At 38.7% G+C, this 25,290-nt stretch overlaps 2 protein-coding genes across 6 annotated transcripts; one reads left to right on the top strand and one right to left on the bottom strand.

Moving 5' to 3' along the window:
* On the top strand, positions 1-11,171 carry ttc1 (tetratricopeptide repeat domain 1). 4 transcript variants are annotated; one of them, XM_077233442.1, is made up of 8 exons: positions 1-72; positions 664-1,203; positions 1,304-1,364; positions 2,532-2,644; positions 4,943-4,979; positions 5,156-5,304; positions 5,925-5,979; positions 9,773-11,171. In XM_077233442.1, the coding sequence occupies exons 2-8, from the start codon at positions 688-690 to the stop codon at positions 9,904-9,906; spliced, it is 1,065 nt and encodes a 354-aa protein (XP_077089557.1). In that variant the 5' UTR covers positions 1-72; positions 664-687; the 3' UTR covers positions 9,907-11,171. The 4 variants fall into 4 exon arrangements, with proteins under 4 accessions (XP_077089557.1, XP_077089558.1, XP_077089559.1 ...); XM_077233443.1 differs by having other exon boundaries at positions 16-72; positions 600-1,203; XM_077233444.1 differs by having other exon boundaries at positions 68-250.
* Positions 11,172-12,270: 1,099 nt separating this feature from the next.
* pwwp2a (PWWP domain containing 2A) lies at positions 12,271-25,290 on the bottom strand. 2 transcript variants are annotated; one of them, XR_013204939.1, is made up of 3 exons: positions 24,169-25,290; positions 12,467-16,391; positions 12,271-12,373 (listed from the first exon to the last, which is right to left on the bottom strand). XR_013204939.1 is itself a non-coding variant. In XM_077233440.1 (2 exons), exons 1-2 carry the CDS (start codon positions 25,251-25,253, stop codon positions 14,462-14,464), a joined length of 3,015 nt encoding a protein of 1,004 aa, XP_077089555.1. In that variant the 5' UTR covers positions 25,254-25,290; the 3' UTR covers positions 12,271-14,461. The 2 variants fall into 2 exon arrangements, 1 of the variants encoding a protein (XP_077089555.1); XM_077233440.1 differs by having other exon boundaries at positions 12,271-16,391.

Genomic DNA, 25,290 nt, shown 5'->3' with positions numbered 1-25,290 from the left:
GAATCCTTTTCTTCCCATGCGTCAGGCAGTGCGCGATTAACCGGAAGAGACGTTATGGTTCATTTCTAGAAGGTGAGGAAGAAGTACTGAGTGATTGTTTTTATCTAAAATGTTCTGTTTAAAATGTGTTCTTTTCATGAAACGTATAAATATTAATATACATGCAAGTTAGACTTAAAATAATGCATTCGTGTTTGCCGAGTGCAGATCTGCTGAAGTGAAATCAGTCCTGTTAACACATGTGCTAATAGTATGTTTTGACTGATATTTTGGTGTTAACCTCTTAATCTAAGCTACAATAATTCATTGTCGAATGATTTTGTGATTGCTTTTTTTATTTAATTAAGTTTCTGGAATGCTGAAGAAACAGTCCATTATAAATGAAGTATGTTACGAGGTTTAGCAGCTCTGAAGTAAGATAATAATACGGCGATTCAAAGTCTGTTGTAATATTTCAGCACATTTAGCTGCACATGATGGTACTATAAGCCTAAGTATGTACTTAGACTTATTCGCTACTTGCTTAATATGACATGCTGTATTTTTTTCCCAAATAGGCTAAATGTATGATCATCCTTTTATGGTAAATTGTTTTGCAGTGTTGGAGGAGGTGAATATGGTTTGAGGTCATTTACATTTACTTCACTGTAAAATACTGTTCAGGTTGTGGTGACAGCACAATTCCAGATGGAGACGGAGTCCGAGACGCTCTCAGCCGCCATGGCTAACACCTTAAAAGTGTCAGAGACCAGAGAAACCACTGCAGACCACGAAGAAGACTGTTTCTATGACTGTGAGGACAAATTTCCCGGAGAAGATGGACACACTGACGTGAAACGCACAGAGAGGGCTTGCAGCGATAGACTGGAGTCAGATGCCAGGACAGAAAAAGACAACAGCGTAGAAACTGAGAGCCTAGAAAACATGGATGACACTGACCGGTTGTGTTTGGATAACACATCGTCAGAGGATTCTGAAGAGCACGAGGACAGGTCGGCTGAAAAGAGACATGACTCATTAACAGGAGATCCTGGGGAAGACGATGATGAAGAACAGGACAAATGTGAGGGGTTTGTGGAGAACGATGAGAAGAGAGAGAGTGACTCAGATTCAGAATTTAAAGAAGAGGAGGTCAAGGTGACGGAGTATGATGAGGAATACCTGCGCGAGCTGGAGAAAGACCTGACGGAAGAAGAAAAAGAGGTTCTTCTCATTATTTTTCAGCCTGTACCATATTTCATGCCATTGTCATTGATGTGCTCACTGTCTCTTGATATTTATTATTTCCTTCTTCGAATTACAGAGCAGAAGAACAGAGAGTTTAGAGCTGAAGGAGAAGGGCAACATGCAGTTCAAGAGTGGAGGTAAGACAATCCCAGTCAAAGATAAATAGGTTTCTTGCTGTCCGTTCTCGCCTATTTTAATCTGTGAAGTGGCACTAACTTCTGTTTGCATGTGAGTAGTTCACCAAAAATAATAAGAATTTCTGAAAGTACACAGCTCTTTTCAAAACAGTGACACTTCGTCACATCTCTCAAGCTGTATAAAAGACTCCATTGAAACAGAGACATACGACTTCACATAAGTAGTCTGTAACTTGTGCACTATACACTACTAACAGTTTAAGGTCAGTACGTAAAAAATAACAATAAAAAGAGACAGTAAAGACATTTATAATATGAAAAAAGATTTCTTTTTATCAAAGAAGCTTTTTCACAAAAATATTAAGCAGCACAAGCACAACTATTTGGAATTTGAACATTGATAATAATGAGTTTCTTGAGCAGCAAATCAGTATATTAGAATGATTTCTGAAGGATCATGTGACACTGAAAACTGGAGGAATGATGCTGAAAATTCAGCTTTGTCATCACAAAAATAAATCACATTTTAAAATATATTCAAATTGAAACAACTTATTTTAAGTTGTAATAATTTATTTACCGTCGGTGTATGAATGAGTGAGTGAATGGGTGAAGGAGAGGCAATATGTAAAGCGCTTTGGTGGCCATTGGGTCTGTGAAAGCGCTATATAAATGCAGTCCATTTACCATTTTTACCATAATATTTCATACTGTTTCTGCTTCTTCTGTTGATCAAAAAAATGTAGATTTGATGAACATAAGAGACTTATTTAAGAAAAAAAAAATTATCATTTGGACCGATAGTGTGTTTCAAGTCAAATCTGAAGGCGTAGAATGATACCAAAATCTAAGTAATTATGCACAATATTATGATAATCAGTGAATAAAATTTAGTGTTCCTCCCCAACATTATCATATTACTTGAATATAGTGCACAACTTCTTATGGTCAACTTTTATAACACTTTCTGGTGGGTTTTATGTGATCAAAATGAAAAGAGCTCCTCACAAGATTCTTCACATATTGTATGTTCTAAGAAAATACCAAGAGGCTGAGTAAATAATCATTTTTGGCTGAAAAATCCCTTGTTTTTTTGTTAGGAAGCTTCATATACATATTAAAGTTATTGTGTTTGTGGATGAGCTTCTGACATGTGATTGTTTACAGAGCATGTAGATGCTGAGGAGTCTTACACTGCTGCCCTGCGTGTGTGTCCTGTGTGCCACAGTAAAGAGAGATCCATACTCTTCTCTAATCGAGCTGCCGCACGCATGCATCAGGTGAACTTTTGGTTCTCTCTGTGCAGATACAGAATGTATATTTCTGTTTTGTTTTCTGGTGAGGGGGTCAGGTGTGCTCCGTCTGTATAAACCTTTTAAAGGTTTGTTTAAAGAGATGTCCTCTGAGGACACGTAGTGTTTGCTTACAGTACTGCATTGCATAGATATAGCTTAAAGGTATTGTAGGTAGAAATCCACAAAAATACTTTTTGTCAAAATTTGTTTAAACTGTCTTTATATATCAATGCATAATTAAAATGTAAGTACTCTGGAAAAGAAATTATAAAAATCGAGTGTCTGTAGTCCTCTTAGGACCTCTTAGGACTACAATAAACACAGCTCATTAAATCCATTAACTCCCACTCCCTCCCTTCTCGGCTCCTTCCAAAGCCACGCCCCCAAAACAAATGAACGCGCGATCCCGGCCATTCGCTCAGCTGGAAGAGTCGGACGTGTTTACCAGCTTTACCAGATGTAGTGACATCATGTCAGAATCACAAGTAATAAAATAACTAACTTTATCAGTATGAATATAAACAATTATCATGGCTGTTAGTACTCACTATCCAGCTCGCATAACGATACTTGTAAAGTTTAAAATATTTTACTAGCTCGTAACGGAATCAAACTCAATATAAGGCAAAGCTATAAATAGCTTCATTGATACACGTTTGCCGTTACTATCAGTTACACTGTGATGAAGGTGAATTTGTAAGATTCATAACATAAGATTGTTTACAGATAAACTGAATTACATACACTCAAACACCTTCTCACAACTGCATTGCAGACCCAAGATAATATAACACACACACACACAACATATATTGTATAGCACATACAGATACAACATAAAGACATATGTAAACATATGTAGAGCATATAACAACAAACCAAACGTGAAAACACGGAGTAGGTAGAGTTCACGGTGAAAATAGGAACACAGTTTAGGCAGAGGGTAAAGCTAGGTATAAAAATAGATCCCCTAAACTTTTTAACCTAAAGTTAGATTCGGCGAAATTAAATAAAACAGCTTTCGACTGCAGATAGGCCTATTGCTTATTTATCGTCTCAACCCTGGCTCACTAACAGTAACGTTATACTAGTCGACACCAAAGTTAGACTGTCATAGCTAAGCCAGTACCGTTAGTTATGCTACGTAACGTTAGGTAGCTAATATTAGGTAGTTAGGTGTGCTAGTGATACATGCTTCATGAAAAAATAAATGCCATCAAAATGAAAACAGCAAGATTACCTGTCCAGCAGAAATAAAGCCATCATGGAGTCACTTTTCAGCCCCTTGAGATCACTCAGTAGTAGCCGACGCTGGAAAGCCACGCCGACTCTCTTATGATTTCTTTATTTATCCAAAGACTTTTTGTTCATAGCCTTTTCAAATACTGTCTTCCTTTTTTTAACTCCTTTGACTTCGCTGCCTCTATATGCAGGTAACGTTACTGAGAATTGTGACTGTTCTTTCTCTGCCATAATTGTTTGTTATTACTAGCTTCCGTTCCTTTTCAAACGGGTGCGCGCATTTGGGCTCCTCCTGTATCAGCAGAGGTGGTATCCATGGTAGCGAGGGAGAGTGACAGTCGCCCCAGCCAATCATTTCTTTCGTCCCGGTTGGAATAATGAGCTGTGTTTATTACAGTCCTGAGAGAACTACAGACACTCGATTTTTATAATTTATTTTCCAGAGTACTTACATTTTAATTATGCATTGATATATAAAGACAGTTTGAAAAAAATTGGAAAAAAGTATTTTTGGGGATTTCTACCTACAATACCTTTAAAGTCCTAAACCAAAATGTATCATAATTTGTTACAGAATGTTGCATTGTTTACATTAAATGATTTATCCGTTCACATCTTCATTATTTTTTTAATTCATGTGCACTCATAATCTTCAATCAAAAACGTTAACCTCCCCCGTTTAGTTAGCAACGCCCAACTTTGCACGATCCAATCAATTCCCGAGGATTAAAATCCAGACCTGACCTATGTTTTTTTATTTTTTTATTATTCCAGAAGCCATTTCACTCAGATATATGTCTCAATAGGGAAGAAAAGATTATGGCAAATTCGGTATAAAGTATGTTTTTATAATCAAATGCGCACACTCATCGTTTTTATCTCTATTTTGTAACCTGTCTAGTGTAAAAACATCTTGATACAATCACTACTTTAAGTGCTTTAAGTGTTTTCCTTCCAGTGTTTTTGTATGTGATTATTCTGCTATTCTTTTACTCAATCATACTTTTGCATATGAACTTTATTTTTCATTTTATCTGACAGGATAAAAAAGACAGCGCTATCAGTGACTGCTCTAAAGGTGAGAGTATATCCTGTACACATTGTGTCTTGTATCTAGAGAAAGTCTCACAGCATACATTTACTGGTTGTTTTTATTTTCTGTCTCTGATGTGTATCTTTATTTCCTTTTCCTGAGGAAATGTGATTTGATACAAAGACGTTTCAGACAATGTGTATTGTATTTGTCATCCATAGCCATAGAACTGAATCCAAATTATGTCCGTGCCATTCTGCGGAGAGCAGAACTCTACGAGAAGACAGAAAAGCTTGATGAAGCTCTAGAGGACTACAAAACTGTCTTGGAGAAAGACCCGGGCATCCCTGCAGCTAGAGAGGCCTGTATGGTGAGTGTTTCTATGCCAGTGCCCTTTTGACTCCCAAAAGCCTTAAACACCTAGTTAAATATAAAGACTCCAGAGGTTTTAAGTGCTGCGTGTTCTTCACACAGTATATATAGTGTATATATATATATACAATATATACACACCCATCAATGCATACATAATTACATACATAGGATTTACAGAATTTCACAAATCCGTGGAAATCCTGGTTGTTAATATGAAATATATTGATTTGTAGTGGTTTAGCTTATTTTAAAGATTGTTTTGTCATATTTTAAATCATTTAAGTTGTCTAGAGAAGTTTGCTGAGGCCCCCCAGTGCCCCCGGCCTTTTGCTTGAGGAACACTCGTCCTCAACATTAAGGCTTCAATATATTTATCATCTAATGTATGTAATGTAATTACAGAGTCAATTGGAAATCACAATTGTTTGATTCATTTTAAAATGGCATGATCTTAAATTCTTAAAAATAAAAAGTCATTGAGGGATTACAGCCTCAAATTAAGTTGTTTTTTCAGAATGTAAGACAGAAAATATACAGATTTGTAACAACATCATGATGAATAAATAAAAACAATAAAAAACATTTATTGTCTCTAAATTTCTATTTCTCCTTTAGCGATTGCCACGGCAAATTGAAGAACGCAACGAGAAGCTGAAAGAAGAGATGATGAGTAAGATTACAATTTTCTTTTTTGTATTTATTATTTTTGTCTGTCTAAGGTAGCGTTTCTCAACGGGGGCGTTTGGACAGTGTTGGGGGCGGTTTGAACGAGGCAACATTCAATTCAGATATTCATCACAACTTTTAAGCCTCTGACAAGACATACAATGTTCATTTGAATGTAAAATAAAGTTATGTCTGTGCAAATTAATGAATTAATATTTAAATGTTGCTAGTAGCCCACTCAGACTTGTCCGGCTAGTTAATGGCAAATGATCTCCATATCAACGCCTAAAAACAAATGCTCTGTCAGAGTGGTAGAAAGAATGTGTCCAATCAAATTGTACACAAGCTTCGCGGTTAAGATTAATGTGTCCAATCAAAAGGCACACAAGCACAATTACGTAGGCTAAAACAATTTTGATATCAAAACACATTCAAACATCATGGCGGGAAACAAGAAGTGCAGACAGTATAGTGTTGAGTAAGTTACATTAGATATGACAAAAGATATGTGTTGTTAGATATAACAACTTAAAATACTCTATCATTTCTGGTCATACAGAAAAGAATAATACATCATTCGCAAATAATTTTATTTGTGTAAACTCACAATAACAAGAAAATGTGCTTTTGTAAAATAAAAGAAAACTATAAGGCGGGCTTTCATGATCTCAGTTAACTGGAGCGCGTCTCATAAATGAACTGAAACAAAATATAGCCTACCTATATAAAGCTTTTAAACGAACAAATTCGAATCTAAAGTAAATACCGTCTGATTATGTAATCCGTATGAAAGGTGCATTTCTCTATAAAGGCGCATCCGCTTTACAGCGGAGATGGAGATATGTTTGCAGCCGACACTGATTTAGAAAACACTAGTTTATTAATAAACAATTAAAATGCCTCGTTATTTTTTCAGACACGTTTATTATCATTAGCCTATAAATCAGCTCTCTGTATTGTTCCAGAGACATGGCTCTTCTCATTCAGCACTGCGGGAAAAATATCATTTCTAGGTTCTAATTTGGCCTTAGAATACCAGTAAAATCGAAAAAATTTCCATATTAATTTGTGAATATTTTAATTGTTTAATAAAGGGGCAAAAAAAAAGTCATACAAATCTGAAAATACGTCAATATTTATTTTTTTGCACAGCATTTGGTGTGTAGAGTTCAAATTCAAATTTTGGTGTTCAACTTTGATGTTTTAAAAATAGGCTACAACAATCATTCATTTTTCTTTTTTCAATTACGGTTTAAAAAAAGACAAACGAATGGACGCAAAAGTACACAGACCTTATATTATTAAATATTTCAAATAATGAATTTGTAGAAAAAGTTTGATGTGTCCGTGTACTTTTGCGTCCATTCGTTTTTCCTCTCTGGTTTCCATTACTGGTTAAATGTTTCTTGTTATTTTTGCAATGCTTTCTCAGAGCACATGCTGCTATTGTCTGTTTTAAGGTATTAATAAATGTTGCAAACATTGTATGTTTCCTCTAAAGATCCAATTTCCACTATTGCTGTCAGGCTGAACTTACTGCAGCTCACAGTGAAGGGTGTTTCTGTTTAAAACTTCATATTGATCTCATTGCAGTCCCTGTCACAGAGACGGAGACAAAGCTCTCCGTAATCACTTTAGAGTCTTTAACCTTTTTCAGGCCAGGAAACTTGCTGGTGGAGAGTAGGAGCAGTGGGACCCTGTTACATGTTGCATGAAATTCAGAGTTGCATTTGAAGCCTAGCTTATATTAGAGTTTTTCTTGATTGTTTGAACACATTTCTTGAAACTATGCCTCATATTCTCAAAACAGTAAACACAAATCCATAACGTCTCACCCAATTTCCTGAACATCCTATTTTCAGGTCAAAATGAAGCTCTACACTCAAAACCATTCACTCTTGCTGAAAAACCAAACTTTGCCCTCAGACATCACACACAAGCCCTCACAAACACACACTACAACATTGTCTTACACACTGGTGCAATACATTTAACTTGCCAGTTTTGGAAATGTTGTTTTATGTTGCTTGTGGTTCCCCCCCACACACAAACCTTTTCACATGATGAGCACAAAAGTAGCAACCAATGGATACATTGGCACATTTTTATTCATTCATGCACACACACACACACACACAAAACAAAATTATGTCTCCTCAGCATCCCATCTTTGGTCTGGTTCAGGCCAGAGAATCTCGTCCACATCACAGGCTATAGGGTTAGGGTTAGACTAGGTAAAATCCTCTTGCATGCCTAATCCCCGCTGGCACGCATCAACTGAAAAATACTTGGCAGGCTTCTTCCATTTCATCGTCTCTGTGTCCTAGAAAAATAGAAGTGCTGATTACTGTAACTGTAACGCATCCTTTTTACAAAATGGAAGCATTCAGAAAACTCTATCTGTATGTGAGGCAATTTGATGCATTTCTTTTCATTACAGTAGTATAGGGCAACAGCTACAGTAGCCTACATGTATGAGTTGTAACAACGCAGTGTACTGCACTCAAAAGTTACAGAGCAGTCTGAAGAACATCTACCTGCTTTTCTCCCGGAAGGTTCTTATGATCGAGGCGACGGTGAAGAGACTCAAATTGGGCCTCATAGTCACACCATGGACAGAGACATGAGTATCTTGAGTGTCTAGTCTCTTTGCCCTTCGCCTTCCTCCTCCTCCACTCCAGTATCCTCGACCTCTTCCTTCGTGTCTTTCTGGATCCATTGTTCCGAAACTGAATGAACTGACTCTGGCCCTTATATCTATCTATCGAAGGTTCTGACTGGTGTGTGATCAATTTTGACTCTTAGTGTTTCCATTTGGGTAATTGTGTGCTAACTGAGCTGAAGCTGTGCTGACTTGAGTGAACAATATTGAATGCTAGTGCTTTCTAATTGACAACATGGTGTAGGCAATGAGAAATGAAGGGATTGGTGTGTCGAGTTTTGCAGTGATAGTTCAACAAGACTCATGTGTCAAAACAGGGGAATAGTGTTTATAATTTAGGGAAATGGGTGTGTTCAATTTTTGTTCAAAACTCTGGTTATAGTATTTAAGCAATCAAGAAAAAAATAATGTATTTAAACACTTCATTAATCGCAAATCCAATAAAATGAATCATTCTTATGTGCTTTACATTTCAATTTTAATTAATGGATTTTAATGAGGTTGTTTCAAAGGGAGGGTCAAACAAAAGTTAATTCTGTATTTGTGTTAAATGCAAATGTTCTTTTTTTCATAACAATTACACTATCGTTCAAAAGTTTGGGTCAGTAAGATTTCTCTTGAAATAAATTAATACCTTTTATTTATCAGATTTGACAAAAAAAAGTGACAGTGAAGACATTTAAATTGTCACAATTTTCTCTATATAAATTGTTCTTTTGATATTTCTATTCATCAAATAAATGTATTATGGTTTCCACAAATCTATTAAGCAGCACAACTGTTTTCAACATTGATAATAATAAGAATATTTTTCTTGAGCAATCAGTATATTAGAGTGATTCCTGAAGGATCATGTGACACTGAAGACTGGAGTAAAATTCAGCTTTGTATCACAGGAATAAATTACATTTTAAAACAATTTAATAGAAGAGTTATTTTTAAATAATATTTTACAATATTTCAGTTTTGACTTTATTTTTGTTCAAATAAGTGCAGCCTTTGTGAGCCCAAGAGACTTCTATTTGAGCTTTTAAACCGAAGTGTGTATGAATATATTGAAGATCAATAAAATGAGGTTTTTTATTTATTTATTGGCAGGTCATATTTATAATTTGTTTTCACTTTGTCTTCTCAGGTAAGCTGAAAGACTTGGGCAACATGATTTTACGACCCTTTGGTCTCTCCACCTCCAACTTCCAGGTCAACCAAGATACCACAGGATCCTACTCCGTTAATTTTGTTCAGAATCCCAATAACAACAACAGATAGCAAGCTAGAGTCCGTTATAACAGTGATAAACTGTCAACTCCCCCGTTGAAGTGATCGGACTATCTAATCATATTCCCTGTCACGGACAAATAATGTAAGCTGTTTCCATTTGATTTGGCCAATTACATAATCAGCTCATGTCAGGTGGGTTTTAAGTCTGTGTTATTTTGGTCATTTTTTCAGCATGCCAGTGTGTTACGTTTGCAGTGAAGCTGGTATCAGTGACCCACAGACTGTCAGTAGTGAACGATAATGGCAGTAATCAACCAAACCTGCGGTTATTTGAGATCCTGTCTGCATTGCCTATTGGGACTTTTCTTTAATGTATTTAATACAGCATGATTTATTAAAGAATACGACACACAGTTTGGTACAAGGCAAAAAAACAGGTTTAATTTCATAAAGAGATATACATTTAATATAGTAATAAAACAATGTATGCCCATGACCCCAATCTTCATTTGTATAGTCAGGAGAGCTCTCAGATTGTACTGAAACACAAGTATTTACAACAGCAAGCTGTTCCTCACTCGCTCTAAATTCCCTTTTTACAGGACTCCGGTTGAGCATGTGCAATGAATGATGCCCCCTGCGACTGTTATAGGAAAACCTTTATCATAGGAAAACCTTGAGGTGAACAATCTGAACTAGCTTTGCACAACTGAGAGATAGAAAAGATACTGTCATGTTTGACTGTTTGTATAATTAGAAAATCATTTATAAATGCAGGGGAGCCCAAAAAAAGGGGAAAGTCAACTAAACAGTGGCTCAGAGTGATTAGTAACACTGTACAGATTGCATTGGTCATTTCATGTATGCTGTGTCACAGAGTGGAAAACTTCAAGCTCTCTTCAAGAACAGTCTAGACTGCATTAAGGCTCAGAATTTCTCAATATAAAGGACACTGGGATTTCATCCAAGACTACACGCAGTTAGACCCAATCCTCTGCAATGGTACTGTGAAACATAGCACATGCATTATTTATTGCATTTTTACATCAATTATTTTTTGAAATCTCTATAAGTTATCTTAAAAACCCTGCATTAATATGTGCCGGATCACCACCTCAAATCCACAAACGGGCTGTATCTCTGTGCTGTTCAGTGTTTGCAAGTGTTCTTTCACATGCTTTAAACACAAAAGCCTGCGCAAAGAAAAGTCTGGTTTGAAAAATTCTATTCAGCATGATTGATCAGGAAATAGGTGGAGAAAGTCTGTAATAAATATATAATTCTTTTCTTAAATAAAAATAATTTCTCCATTACACCTGCTTCTCCAACTGGATGGCTCTTCTCATCTGACTGTCTCTAGACCAATGGAGTGCTTTAGGCAACAGACCAATCAGCAGCTCTTCAGAGTTGCAGCACTGCAGAAAAGAAAAAAAAGACAACAGAAGGTCAGAATTTTTTTTCTCAGGATTATTAAATTATTATTTATAAAGTACACATTAAGATTCTAGGGCTTAAAGAATAATGTGAGAAACGCAGTATACAGGAACCAATATTTGGACCGACTACAACTGCGTGTCTTAATTTGCTTTTCAGATGTCAGTAGTCTTATGGATGAAGAACAGAGAAAATCGTCCCTTTATTAATTGTATTGGTACGGTGAATCATAGACCTACTGCGCTTAAAACAATTGAAATGGTTTCTTTTAGGCTTAATCTGACTTTCATTTAGGAATAATACTGCCTTGCTTTATCGTCCAAAACTGACATTGTACAAAAGATTTGATTCACAGAATCTAAAAATAAAACTGTAGAAATGGATGAGCTTTAGATTCTGTATATATTTACAATTTATGGATGAATATTTGCTCATGATGCTAGGCAAGGAACCACTTAAACTTTTTTAAACCAACTATACATGTATATTCTTAAATCAAATCAAACGTATGATGGAATTAAGGTTGTTTACATTGTTTCATATGATTTATAACCACGCAAAGCTGTTTTTCTATTGTAATGTCTGATCTTTAAAATAAAAAGCCAAGATCACGTGGACAGCACAGCACAGATCCACCGAAATTACAAATCAGTAAGACAACCCTGTGAAGCTTAATTTACTGTCTATTGTAAACTGAACTACTGTCTAGTGTAGACTAATTTACTTTGTGGAACAAAATCTGACATTTTTGTTAACTCTTGCCCTACTGTTTTCTCATCTGTTTGCAGGTATGAAAATCTGTCTTTTTCATGCATTGGTTAATTGTGAAATGACAGAAGTGTCTTGGTAAAACTTTTAGTTAAGAAAAACAGCTTTTCCCAAAGCAGGGTTGTGCACTAGTCTTACACCTGAGACAAACATGATTTGGATTGAGAAATGATATTAGGACGATAAAATAATGACAACTAGATAAAATTCTTGAAGTTCACAGTTTATTTATATACTCTTAAAACATCAGAAAACATGTACACAATATCTTCAACTGTAATTTTTTTTCAATGGTTTTACAGCATTCTCTGACCTGCAAACAGATAGAAATAAAAGTAAAGAAGATGCCAAAATAAAACAAAGCCAACCACCAAAATAAATACCGTTTTTACTCCTTTACACAAACCTCCATCAGTCAGTCAGTGTGGTCTACCAAGCATTGTTTTTTTCTTCCTCAAGTCATTGATCTCTACCTGCAAGTCATATTTGAAAAGACCCAGATATCATACAGTATATTTCCCTTCCAGATGTGTAAATAAAACTGGACAGTTCAAGATGCTAATGGGTATGCAATGCAAGGACAGAACCATGATTACAGACAAGAAAAAAAGATAATGCTCATCCACACAAATAAAATCATTGATTCTCAGCATTGACATAAGATCCAGGCCATTCATCTTCCAATCAATCAATCAGGTAAAATACATTTTGAACACTTTTACATACAAATGTGTACTCTAGACCTTCAGCCCTATTATGCAAATAGTGAAATGACAGAAAATAAAGTTCAGGCACAACAAATCATTTTAAAACACAAAAATCCTTAGCAAAACATTTCAGATGAGAGACAATGAATACTGGCATCGGAACAAATCACTGAACAACTAAACCAGCCAGAGGCCCATAATTATGACGAACAATCACACATGAGAACTGTTGCCTTGTGCTCCAATGTCCCACTTTGCAGCGGAACACCACAGTGGACAAGTGTTTTAATTGAGTTAAAGGAACTCAGGTTAAGAGTTTTGCAATCCACTGCAGCTACATCAAAACTTATAGTTTGCTTTGTGATGTGATATGCCTAAATTGGATAAACATTTAACATATTCACTCCCAAATCCATGCAAAGACAGTCGGGGTGGTTGGTGGGTTGGCTGAACAACAGGAACATTTTCACCATAATCAGATATATAAAAAGCAGTCGAAGACACAAACATGACAACGGCAGGAGGGAGCAAAACAAGTGGAGGAAGAGAGAAAAAAAAGCCGCGAACAGGGCAAGTAGATTAGGGAGGAATGAGCTTGGGAAGCAGATGTTGTAGCTGGAAGGGGTTGGGAAAGAGGGTGCACAGTTAGGCTGGCAGGTTTCTGTGTCTGAGGTGGTACTCTCTGCATTTACAGAGTCGCTGTGCTCTCCACAGTGGCACTTGAGGTGATTCCGGCTTATCGGCACCTCCCCCCGTATCGGCAGCTCGACTGGCTGCAAAGCCACGGCTGGCCAAGAGCCACGCCCAGATCAACAGCCGTCTGCTCAGATCACTGAACTTGGATTAGTCGTCTCAGAACGTCTGAGAAAGATCAGCACCAATTAAGTCCCTTTTTCTACCTGAGCGAAGCACTCTACCCAACAGGGTCAACTTTTACAGTTACACAACTTTCATAACAAAAGAAAACAATTAAAGGATGGTCTAACTTGAATTTCAAGACTTTAGCTCATGTAATCTTAGGGCGATTGGACAGACGCTGTCTAGAAACACTGTAGTGATAAAAAAAAAGTAAATGCAGCAGGAATGATCTGACTCTGTGAACCTATAACACTTCCTCTGATCATACAAAAGGAAGCATTAACTTAGCTAAGTTAGGGATGCGGATAGAGTAGCAATCTACTTGTAATGGCCACTATTTAGTTGGCAATCATTTGAGAATGGGTTCAAGATGAGATTTTCACATGCCTAATTCTTCATGAAAGCTATTCAAGCTCAATAAAATCCCACTCTGAAAAGATCAGCTTTTATGTTTACAGGGATCTTTAACAGCAGACATTGACCAAGAATAACTCAGTTCAAGGCAAACTGAAATAGTGCGGCCACTTAATAACCCATAAAACATTTTCCTACAAATCTCTGTCATCCGTTTTCATTATAATAAAGGTATGATGATATGACAAGATCAAAAGACTGGTTACATAGGGGCGAACATTAGATACTTAACATGAAAGCCGTCAATTCAATCCCCTTCTCTTGCCTTCTCAACAAAAATAAATTAGTCCTGGTTACCTGGCTGACATTTTTCTGTTTCACCTTGAAAGCTGACTGGGTACAGCAAAGTTTGAGATGTGTCAGAAGGGGTACAGGGCCAACTCGGTTGCCTGTTTTGCCTACCTTACCAAGGCACATCTCTATCACGTCTCAAACTGAGTTAGCAAGGCTCGGACCTCAGGAGTGAGCTGCTTGGCAGCCTTGGCAGCCTCAGTGATGGCTTTACGATACAGGCCCTTTCTCTTCTTGTCAAAGCGAGACTGGAAGTTTTCTAGAAACGGGGCAAGCTGAGTAATGGCCAGGAAGGAAGTGGTGGGCGACCCAAACCAAGAGACCCGGGCCTCCTGCCTGACTAATAGCCCATTATCTTTGCGACTCACTGTGATGGCTAGGATGCGGGCGGGCCACCAGGGGAAGCCAAGGATTTTGGCCCAAACAATGTCCCCAACACAAATTGTCCTGCCATCCAGGGCAACGCACTTTGTGACGTTTTTGGAAAAGACGGTAGATTTGAGGGATTTACTGCGCTTTTTGTCGTCCTTAGGAGCAGAGGGAGAGGGAGAGGCAGAGGCAAAAGCGGAGGATGTGCCAGGGGCAGGGGCCGAACGCAAATCACCAGGAGGGGGAAAGTCAAACGTTTCAGTAGAGCTACACTCAGAGTTTGATGACTTTAAGTCATCTGCACTATCGACACTGCACATGGATGTACTAGAGGAGTCAGGCTGGCTGGGGTTAAGGGTCATGTAGACCACTAGGTTACCAGCCTTGCTCCCACGTGTCTCCCGCTTTTCCTCCCGCCCCTCCTGTTCCTCTGTCTCAGCCTGGGGTTCCCTGTATTCCGGAGCTGGAAGGGGATCGGGTTGGGCCTGGTTGAGAGGGGACTCAATCGATTTGTCTGGCCTCTGGGGCTCTACAGCTGTAGCGACTTGGCTAGAAGAGCAGGAGGAGGAGGAGGAGCGTGTGGAGGTGCAGCGGGGCACGGGTGGCTTAGGCAGTGGTAAACGGCCCCCTCCCGGCACTTTCTCCAAGCAAGGCGGCTTACATGAGGAAGAATCGTTCTCTTCATTACGGTACCTTTGGGGCTTGATGCGCATCCTGGGCGGCAGGGGGTTGGAACCTCGACCTCCACTAATCTGCTGCAGTCGCCGGGTGAAGTGGACCTTCTGGTGGGCTTCCTGGAGGGCTGCGGCCCTGGTTATGGCCTTGGTGTTTCCGCTACTGCCGGTGACTGTCTCTTTCTGTCTTCTCTGAGCCTTGGCCATCTTCAGCACCTCTCGTACTTTTGAGTGGTCAACATTTTTGCTCTGAAGCACTTTTTTGGCATTGAGCTGCACTCTAGAGTTGGCCGAGGACGTTGTTGTAGTGGACACCCCCTTTACCATTTTGTTCCCTGCAGCAGCACCTTTGACCTGACTATGGCCCAGAGAAGAGGCGGTGGATGATGACACCCGTATGGCTGAACCCTGCCGTTTGGGCCCATCGGTACTACGGCCCTTCTCTTCAGAACGTGGATCACTACGGGGCCGCTTACCAGCAGCTGCTGTCACGTTGTCATTCCGCCGTCTTTTGGCATCGTCACTTCGGCAGTCTGAAATGGGGCCTCTGCGTGTTTCACGCTTGTCCCCTTGCACCACAGCCCCTTTACATTTATCACACAGAACTTGTCTTGGTCGGAGCTTGATGGCATTCATTATAGAAGTGGGCTCCTCTCGATACAGCCTACGCTTGGGCCGCTTGATTTTGCGGGGTAGAGGCTGAGGTAACGACTGGTTGTAGGTGTCCCTGATGAACAATGGTGGTGGATAAGGGGCCCCCTCCTGAAACAAAGGAGGTGGTTTTGAGGTCCATGGGTTAGGTTGAGGGTTGGGACAGGGCTGGGGTGCTGCAGGAGTCTCAGCAGGGTCCTTCAGAGGGGCATCAACAGGGTCCTCAATTGGGGCATCACTAGTTCCTTGAGCAACATCCTTATCCGTCTCTGATTGGAATGCTTCCGTCTTCAGCTGCATAGATTCTGGCTTGTCCTTATACGCTCTCTTGGGGAACACAGTTATAGGAATCCCATAAGGTCCAAACCTGAGGTACAGAGGATGAGAAAAGACACTAAGGTTAAACTGAACAGAACAGTGAGGTTGGGGTCTAATCCTTGTTTCCTCAAATCTAAACACAAATATCAAATTACTTGATTACTACTAATAAATTATGGATACTAATATGCAACAACTAAATGTAGCAGAGTTGTTTGTTCAGTCATAGAATTAAAGAGTTATTACTCTGAGGTCTGAAAACATTATATTATTATATTATATTATATAAACATATATTCAAAGACTTCACAAGACTTGGATTAAAACCACTGACTTGATTCAAAAGGATTTCAGTTTTGGTTACCTGGACTTTCAATAGAGGGACAGAAACCTCTTAGGGTTACATATGTCTGTATTCATGACTACAGATGGAAGAATGATGATTAACTGTCAAAGCTGAAGTACAGCAACAGATAAAATGCAACTTTAGCTGCATATCCAATGTGGGCCAAGACGAACTTACTCTGCAGAATATGAATAAATTTTTATTGTAGTGTAAAGTACTAACCATGCAGTTTATTTCAGAAGTGAATAGCCACCTGTCTATCTGTAATGAATTTGTCAAAATGCAAGTGATTTTGATACTGTGGTGTAGAATAAGAGTGTAAAAAAACTGTGACAACGGAGTTGTCCCTTAAAAAAAATGGGTTGAGTCTGTGATCTGTTGAATGTCAGAGGGATTTACATTGTTCCTGACTTGCAACTGAACCTGGGAATGGCCTAACATTGAAAATGCAAATTAAGTAAGCCCTCAGAGCGCAAGCTAAAAATAAACTGGACAGTATGTCTGGCAAACCACTTCAACGCAATGACAATGACTGTGTTCAAGTTCAGTTGATGTACTACTGTTACATCACAGAGGAAAAGTGGGACCTTCAAAGGGAAATTATTCCACACCCAGGACATTAGTTGTTTTTAACCAATTATAGAATGAATATCCATCTATGTCCATCTTGTCACCACTCCAAAACATGAACAATTACACTGAAACCATTAAAGACAAAATGGAAATTGAAGAGAGGAAGTTTTTCCACACTCTCACAGATGGCCTTACTCACAGGAAGCATGAAATTAGCTGAGCTAGAGACACTTTCTCAATTAAGAACATATTTTTGCTTCTGTTTGAGATTCAGAGCTGTAACACGTTCCATCATTAACATGTTAGAGCACAAAATACCAAACGAATACAAAGGGCCTTAAACGAATACAAAGACTTAAATTAAGTTAAGCTTCAATAGCAGCATCTGTGACATGCTGTGAAGTACAGAACATCATTTAATTTCATCCCAGTCTGTACAAATAAAAAAACAAGCACTCTTTATATTTCTATAGCACCTTTCTAGAGCTTTACATCTAAATATAAAAAGGAAATTAAAATAAAGAGTGACAGACATTTAAAAAAGAATCAGATAAAAGAGTGAAATAATGATTTGCTAATGCTAATCAAATGCTAATGATTTAATTAAACAACTATATAGTCTGATGCGCTGCGTGTTTCAAAGCGTGGGGGGGGGGGGCAGCTCGTGCTCTGGTGTTTTCAGCAACTCCGAATCGCTTTGTTCACTTAGAGTATGCAACGTGCACTTGGTTTAATTTATTTATATATTCTCATAATATCAAACGTGTTTGAGGACAGAAGTTTAAAGCATTTCACTAGTATTTCCACAAATATAAAAGCTTGAGGGTTTTAACTTTTGAATGTGAAGAATTTAAGACAGGGGCGCCCAATCCTGAAGATCTACCTACCTGCAAAGTTCAGATCCAAACCCTGATCAACTCACCTTTCTGAAATGATCAAGTGCTCCTGAAGATCTTAATTAGCTGCTTCAGTTGTGTTTGATTAGGTTTGGAGCTGAACTTTTGCAGGAAGGTAAATCTCCAGGAACAGGATTGCTCACCCCTGATTTAAGACATAAATATTATTGAAACTTGTAGTGCAAAATTATTGTTCTAATTAAAGAATTACTTTTTTTGTTTGTTTTACAGTACAATTGTAATTCACATAGTCATTTTTTTCCGTCTTTGTTTTTAGTTGCAGTTAAAACAGGATTATTATTATTCAATTTGATTGGGTTTCTAAAATACCAGTGTGGATGTGTGGACTGAGACACTATCAACTCAAGAGTCTTGTGTCCACTTTAAAGTCCATCTACAAAGTCAAAATAAATAAATTAGTAAAAAAAGATGAAATTGTTGATCCATTTACTTGCATGTCATGTGACCACTAACCGACTTCATAGAACTGTGAACATGTGAAAGAGTCATTAAATTATTTAAATATTAACTTGAAATCTCAGGGGGTACTTCAAGAAAATAATTTACGCCTAAGGGGTTCAGCTGAGAAATCATTAGGGGAATTCCTGGTTTATGTCAGTTGTGTTAGAATAAAGATGATGGGCATTTTTGGCCAGTATCATTTCCATCCTGAAACCACAGCAAATCTTGATTTTAACTAATCCTGGCCTGTGTAATTAATTGGTTGACTTATATGGTCTATCAGCATAGAGAAATCTTCCATAATTTCCAGCTGATGTAATAATCACTTCCTAACAATGTTGCTGCACAGGTTCTTCAAAACACCCTCCCTATACAGCAACATCACAAGAATGTTTCATGTTGACTCATCTAAAGTGAGAACTGAACTGAGAGACTGGAGATCCCATGCAGGACACATGGATGGCACTATAAATTGGGCTCAGCTATGATTCATATCTGACACTGAGAGAAAATGTGTGAACAAGGGTGTTGAGACAGACAAACTGTGGGAGCAATTTGTAGGGTGTTAATCACCAGCATAATCACCATCACTGTTCTCCCCCCTTGGTTATTATGTTCTTGTGTCTGCTTAGTTGTTCACACTGTGAGTCTTAGTGCCCAATTCAGATTTATTGCTCAGATCCAATTTTTTGTGTTTTTTAAATGTGGCTAATATCAGATTCCAGTGTGAACAGATAATGGTCCTGAACTGGGGCCTCATTTATAACCGTTGCGTATGCACAAAAGAGGCCCTGAAAGAGGCGTACGCCACTTCCGACGCATAAGTTGTGATTTATAAAAACAAACTTGACGGGAAAATTTGCGCATCGCACCTGCACGCAAACTCTGACCCATGCGTACAAACGTTTTGGAGATGGAAACGTTTGGCGACACCGATGGTGAGCTGGAGTTAAATGTCTTTTTGTTCTCTTTTAGACAGAAAATCTAAAGAAAATTATACAGAAAAATCATACAAATATAATTTTACTCACCAAGCCGTTAAGTGAAACTGACGCATATAGGCTAGCCTATATCTAACCGCAGATTAACTAAAAACACCCTAAAAAAGTCCTAATCATAAATACAGTTCACCAGGGGCGACTCTAGGGTCAGAGCTTTAGGGGTGCTGAGCACCCAATGAGCCCCACTGCCAACACCCACCCTCTTTTCACACAAAAACAAAAAATATGTCTATTGAAATATTACTTTATCATTTTAACATTGGTTCAACTGACTCCAAAATCCAGATTAAGTTTTCTTCTTTTTTGAGACCTTTTTCAGAACACCAGCTTAATTGTGAGAGTTCACACAGACAACCCCAAATTGAGCCTTGGTATTGTAGCCACATCAGCCCACATTACCCCCCACAGCCATGTGCATTTAAATGTGAGGTAGTTAGGGGGGTTTGGGAAATTTTTATTTCTCTGACCTACATAGGTGCAATTTAAGACTTTTGAAGGCCAAAAAAATGGATAATAAATCGCTTTAAAACCATGTCAGTGTGCATTAGATTATTTGTCAATACCTGCTCTCTCATCTTAATCTTTCTTTTTCTCTCAGTCTCCTTATCCTGCCTTATTTCTTCCCCTCCTAAAGCTGAAGTTTGACTGATAGTCTTTTCATTTTTGTCTGTGTCAGTGAAGAAAGTAAACATATCATTTTCTTAGATAAGTTAATTTACTCAAGGCTACCAGATCAGCATTGCCAATAGGAACCTTCTTCTAATTCTTTGGAATTTGAAAGGTAATTTTAAATAATACAAATTATAGGCTACGTTTAACGCAGTTAGTGGGATTGGCAATTCCCTCAGGGATGCGTTGTGGAAACGCGTCAAAGCATTCTGAGGTATAAATATGCAGCATTAATGCATGGTGATTTTGATATCTTTGTAAGACTGCCGACCCTATAGAACAGTGGAAAGGGAAAACAATGTCCGGCGAAATATCGAACATTAAACTAACACGCTGAACCACCGTGAGTGCATTTCACGTATTTATAATCACTCGCGTTCAGCGGGGAGGAAGGGAGGTTGGTCGGCCGATGACTATGGACGAGTCACCCATGTCCTGTGCTAGCCTACTCCACAGCGGCGGCGACCCTCTGGACTAAAATAGTCCGAAAATAAACAGTTATTATAGGTGTACTATGGTGGTTCAGGATACTGACTCCAGTAGGCTACTCACCGATATGATTTCGGAATCGGAACAACTATAGGTAACGTTAAAAGGAAAGAAGTGTGAGACACAGCTCTTGAGCAACTTAGTTGATTCACATTTCACAACACTACATAACTGGTTCTCACTCTGCGTGTGTTTCGCGCTGGATGACGGCGTGCAGACTCGTGCTGAGCAGTGCAAGTACAGAGAAGTAGAAGAAGAGAAGAGGGTGACACCATTTGCTAAGCGGGGCCAGGGATGTAGGGTTGTAACGGTATACCGGTATGGCGGTTTATCGCGATATTGACTTGTACGATTATCATATCGTGAACATTTGCTTATCCACGGTTTTGGAAAAAAAATTAAAGCAGATCTCAAATGCGCATATGCAACTTATTTCCACTTGACTACTCCACCCATACATGTGCACTGGAGAAAATGTCTGAGACTGAGGCTGCGAATTCTTCGAAAAAAAAGTTAAAATCTGCACTGTGGGAATACTTTGGGTATCCGAAAAAAGAACGTGGGTTTTTCCTTGAAGATTGATATCCAGTTGTGTCCAGAAATATGGACGAAGAGTGGCTGCAAAATGAGGAAATATGTCAAATATGTTCTCCCATATTCGCGAACACCTTCCCTCCCTGCAGATAAAGTTCCATTTATAACTTAAGTCCATATTATTTACGTGTTGCTGAGGGAATTTACAATATAACGCAGATGTCACGTAAAATGCGCGATTTGATAGATGGATGAATAAATCTAAAATATAGCTGTGCAATAAATAAAATCGCTATATGAGTGTGTCTATTAAACAGCGCAAAAAACTGTAAATCTATATTCTGCTTGTTCAGCGTGTCTGTGTGAATGAGCAGCACCGTTTCACCTAGTATATACTCAAGTATGTGGGAAGTTCATGGTGTTTAAAGCGTCTGCCGTCTCACTCACTATATAAGGACGTGAACACATGAACATATCCAGAGCTGCTCTGAGAGAACTAAATAAGCATTTCATAATTTTGTTGAAAATAATCATTGTCAAATACACTCTGACTGAAACTCATAGGAGTTTAGTACAACCTGTCAAAATAAAAATTATCTTAAATAATAATTAATAAATTAAGAATTTTATTAATTCAATTGATCAAACATGTTTGTTCAAATGGGAGATCTGCAGCTTTATTTTTTCGTTCTTATTTTTTCAAAAGGTAGATTAAAAAAGTTTGTTTTAATAAACCATATGTTCAACCAAAAAACCCTATCAGTTTTCATTAATTTAAGGTTCATTGCAGCTGATAATAATAATCATTGTTTAATACCGTAAACCGTGAAACCGTGATATTTTCTGAGACTATTATCATACCGTGAAAATCTCATACCGTTACAACCCTACAGGGATGTTTTCATTTTTATTCTTAAAACATACATTTTAAACCACAAACTACGGAGTATGTTTTGGACATTATTTAACCTTGTCAAGGACGAACAAAATTTTTAGAATAACAACATTTCTTACTCCAAGTTTTAGGGGTGCTGAAGCCTCGCCCATGCAGTTCACAATAATAAAAAAAGCATGTTCACAATAGCAGTTTAAATAAATAAAAGAATGATTTAAACTGTTTTACTTCTGATATAAACATTTAGATTAAATATGCCATTCTCATTAATGGAGTTAAACACTTAAACTACATGAAATCATTACTGAGAAGTTACAAAAAAAAATTATATTCAATAAATAGAAATATTTGTTGTGGATGCAATGCATTTGAACACTTTTCCTCTGGCACGCTGTGCTTTTTAACTACAGATGTAATTGCTTATCATGATAATAGCAGATTGTCTGAGAAAAAAATTTTTGTGCAAATAATGCACAACAAGGTCTATCTGTTTGCATTAAAAATATAAATCAATTAAAAATAATATTTGGCCAGTGGAAAAGATTGAGAAAAACTTTCTCTGAAATGTATTTTACACTATTTTATTTATTTATTCAAAAACAAGACAAGGATAGATGAGGATATGCATAGTAAAACTAGGCGTTGTAAGCTCCATACATGGTTGTTTCGGGGTGGAGACGCATGTGCGCACAATCTTCCGCTGACTGGGATTTATAAAGTGAATTCTGCGCAGGTTCTGGCGTACGCATGGTTTTATAAGTCTGAATATTTTTTTGCGTAAGCCATTTTTGGCTTTCTGGCGCACGTACACTTTTAGTAAGGATCTTACGCAGAGATTTATAAATGAGGACCCTGACCCGCAAGGCAAGCGCAAAAGAATGATAAAAAGATGACGCAGCACGTTGTCATACAGAAGTAAACATGGAGGGCATTAAAATAAGTGATTACGTGTTTATTTACAGTGTGATCTGCCGCGGAAACCAGGCAATATAAAAAAACAAAGACGAGGATGCAATATAAAAAATAAAGACGAGGATGCGAAAAAAGAGAGAAGAGTTTTTAAACGTATAATACGACCCCTCGTGTTTTGCTTGTATATAGAGCTGCCACTGTAATACTTCTGACACATCACTGTCCTTCACTGACTACCTTTCGCAACTGTCTTGATAACTTTGAGCATGTTTAATCTTTGAAGTGACTATGATGAGCGCAGAATTATGACGAATGATGCACTAGTGACGTAACAATCGCATGAATTCCGATATGACTGTTCAGACCAACTCGGATGTTGGCCTAGTTCCACATTTGGACATGGCACAAATCAGAATTGAAAAGATCAGATTCCATGTGGGTTTTGCTGTTCAGCCTGTCATGAGAAAAACAGATCAGTCACATATGAGCAAAACATTTTTTTAAAATTTTGGCCCACATTTACCTGCAGTCTGAACATAGCCTTAGTTACTCAGCTGAAAATGGGTAGCTAACATGAATATTTAAGTAGTTATAGTAGTGTCATGCAATAAGACTTCAACACTATTTTTGTTTGTTCTTGTATAATGTTTTTTATGACTTGGAATACTTTAATTTTACTATCGTCATTTATACATAAAAAAGGTTGATTAAAATAGTATTTAAAAAAAACATTCACTCCAGCCACAATTAATAATTTCCCTTTTACATATGTACAATAGTAAATAATACAGTTTAATAAAACATTTTAGGAGAAAAAATGAGTAAAACTATGAAATAGGACAGATAAAAACAATAACTTGCACGCTTAACCTACATTGCAAACTATACTGGCAGTTTGCTTTAAACTATAATGAAAATGTATAACCTAAAATGTAATGAAGACGCTCTTTACTCCATCTTTATGACAGCTACATAGGAAAGCCAACTTTGGGAAGTATGCTGAATGTAAATGTGGACACTAAAATTTCTTTGCGCAAATTAGTGTTTACCTTTTTGAAAGGTCCATGAGTACCCCGGAGAAGATCTTCTCGCCTAAGCGAAACGACACGACGAGCGCATCGTCGATGATGTGATCCAGCGAAACTCGAACCTCGGACCCGAGCACCAGGCGCTCCGCCGTGTCGGCCTCCGCCGCACACAGAACCGGGGCTTTCGTTTCCGACTCCCTCTCGGGTTCGCTGAGGTCCGTTTTGAAGCTCTGATGATGATGATGATGATGATGATGAAGAGGATGCGAGTGCACTTCTTCTGACTCTACCGATGAGATGAGCGACTGATTCACTACCGCTGGAAGTCCCGGTGAGTCCTTGCTGGAAACAGTAGAAAAGTCACTAATGCAGCTCTGACCCACCGATTCTCCAAGCGAGGTCTCCTCTGCATTGGACAGACAGTCCAGGTGATCTGAGGGCTGGGGGATGTCATGAAAAGCATCCTCGTGAGGTTTGAGTTCCGACCCGAGAGCATCGTATGCGGGTTCGGGCTCCGGGTCAGGCTGCGTGAAGCCTATGAGTTCACACTCCAGATCGGTAGGGTGGCTTGACACGGGATTTGAGTCGTATTCGACAGCCAGAGACAGTCCGGTTGCAGGCTCCGACGGAACCTGAGAGGGAAGGGAATGCAAGACGACCACGGAGTTCTGGGAGTCTGAGATGGAGCTGGGGAGCAAAAGGCAGGGGCTGGATTCGAGAGGACTGACCTCGTTTGCAGCCTCCACCTTCGGCGAGAAGGAGCCCCCGTAATCAGAAACGCCTGTACACCTGTAGTCCAAAAGCACGGGCTGCTCGGCAGTGTCCAAGCGGCCCCAGGAACCCCTCGTTTCGGTGCGCTCGCCGTCCGCATGGGCAGCGATGGCTTTTCCCGCGGCTTGAAGGTCCGGCCTTCTGATTTCCAGTTGGACCTGGCTGCATTCCTGAACTGCATCCACATCCTCGGGTTGGTGACAAAGCTCCATTTTCGGGACGGGGTGTGACTCTAGGTCGACCACATGCTCTCCTGGCTCGGGTTCGTATTCCTCCCCGTCCCCCGCTGTTGTTGTTGCCGCAGCAGCTCCTGGCTCCGCAGCCACGGCCGCCATTTTCTTTCCGCTTTGCAACTACTACTTTGCCCTCTCC

The sequence above is a fragment of the Siphateles boraxobius genome, unplaced genomic scaffold (assembly GCF_051911475.1).
Source record: "Siphateles boraxobius isolate OS27281-9 unplaced genomic scaffold, OSU_SipBor_1 18, whole genome shotgun sequence".
Lineage (NCBI taxonomy): Eukaryota > Metazoa > Chordata > Actinopteri > Cypriniformes > Leuciscidae > Siphateles > Siphateles boraxobius.
The sequence above is the reverse complement of the archived record's forward strand: the minus strand, read 5'-3'. Positions and strand labels throughout refer to the sequence as shown.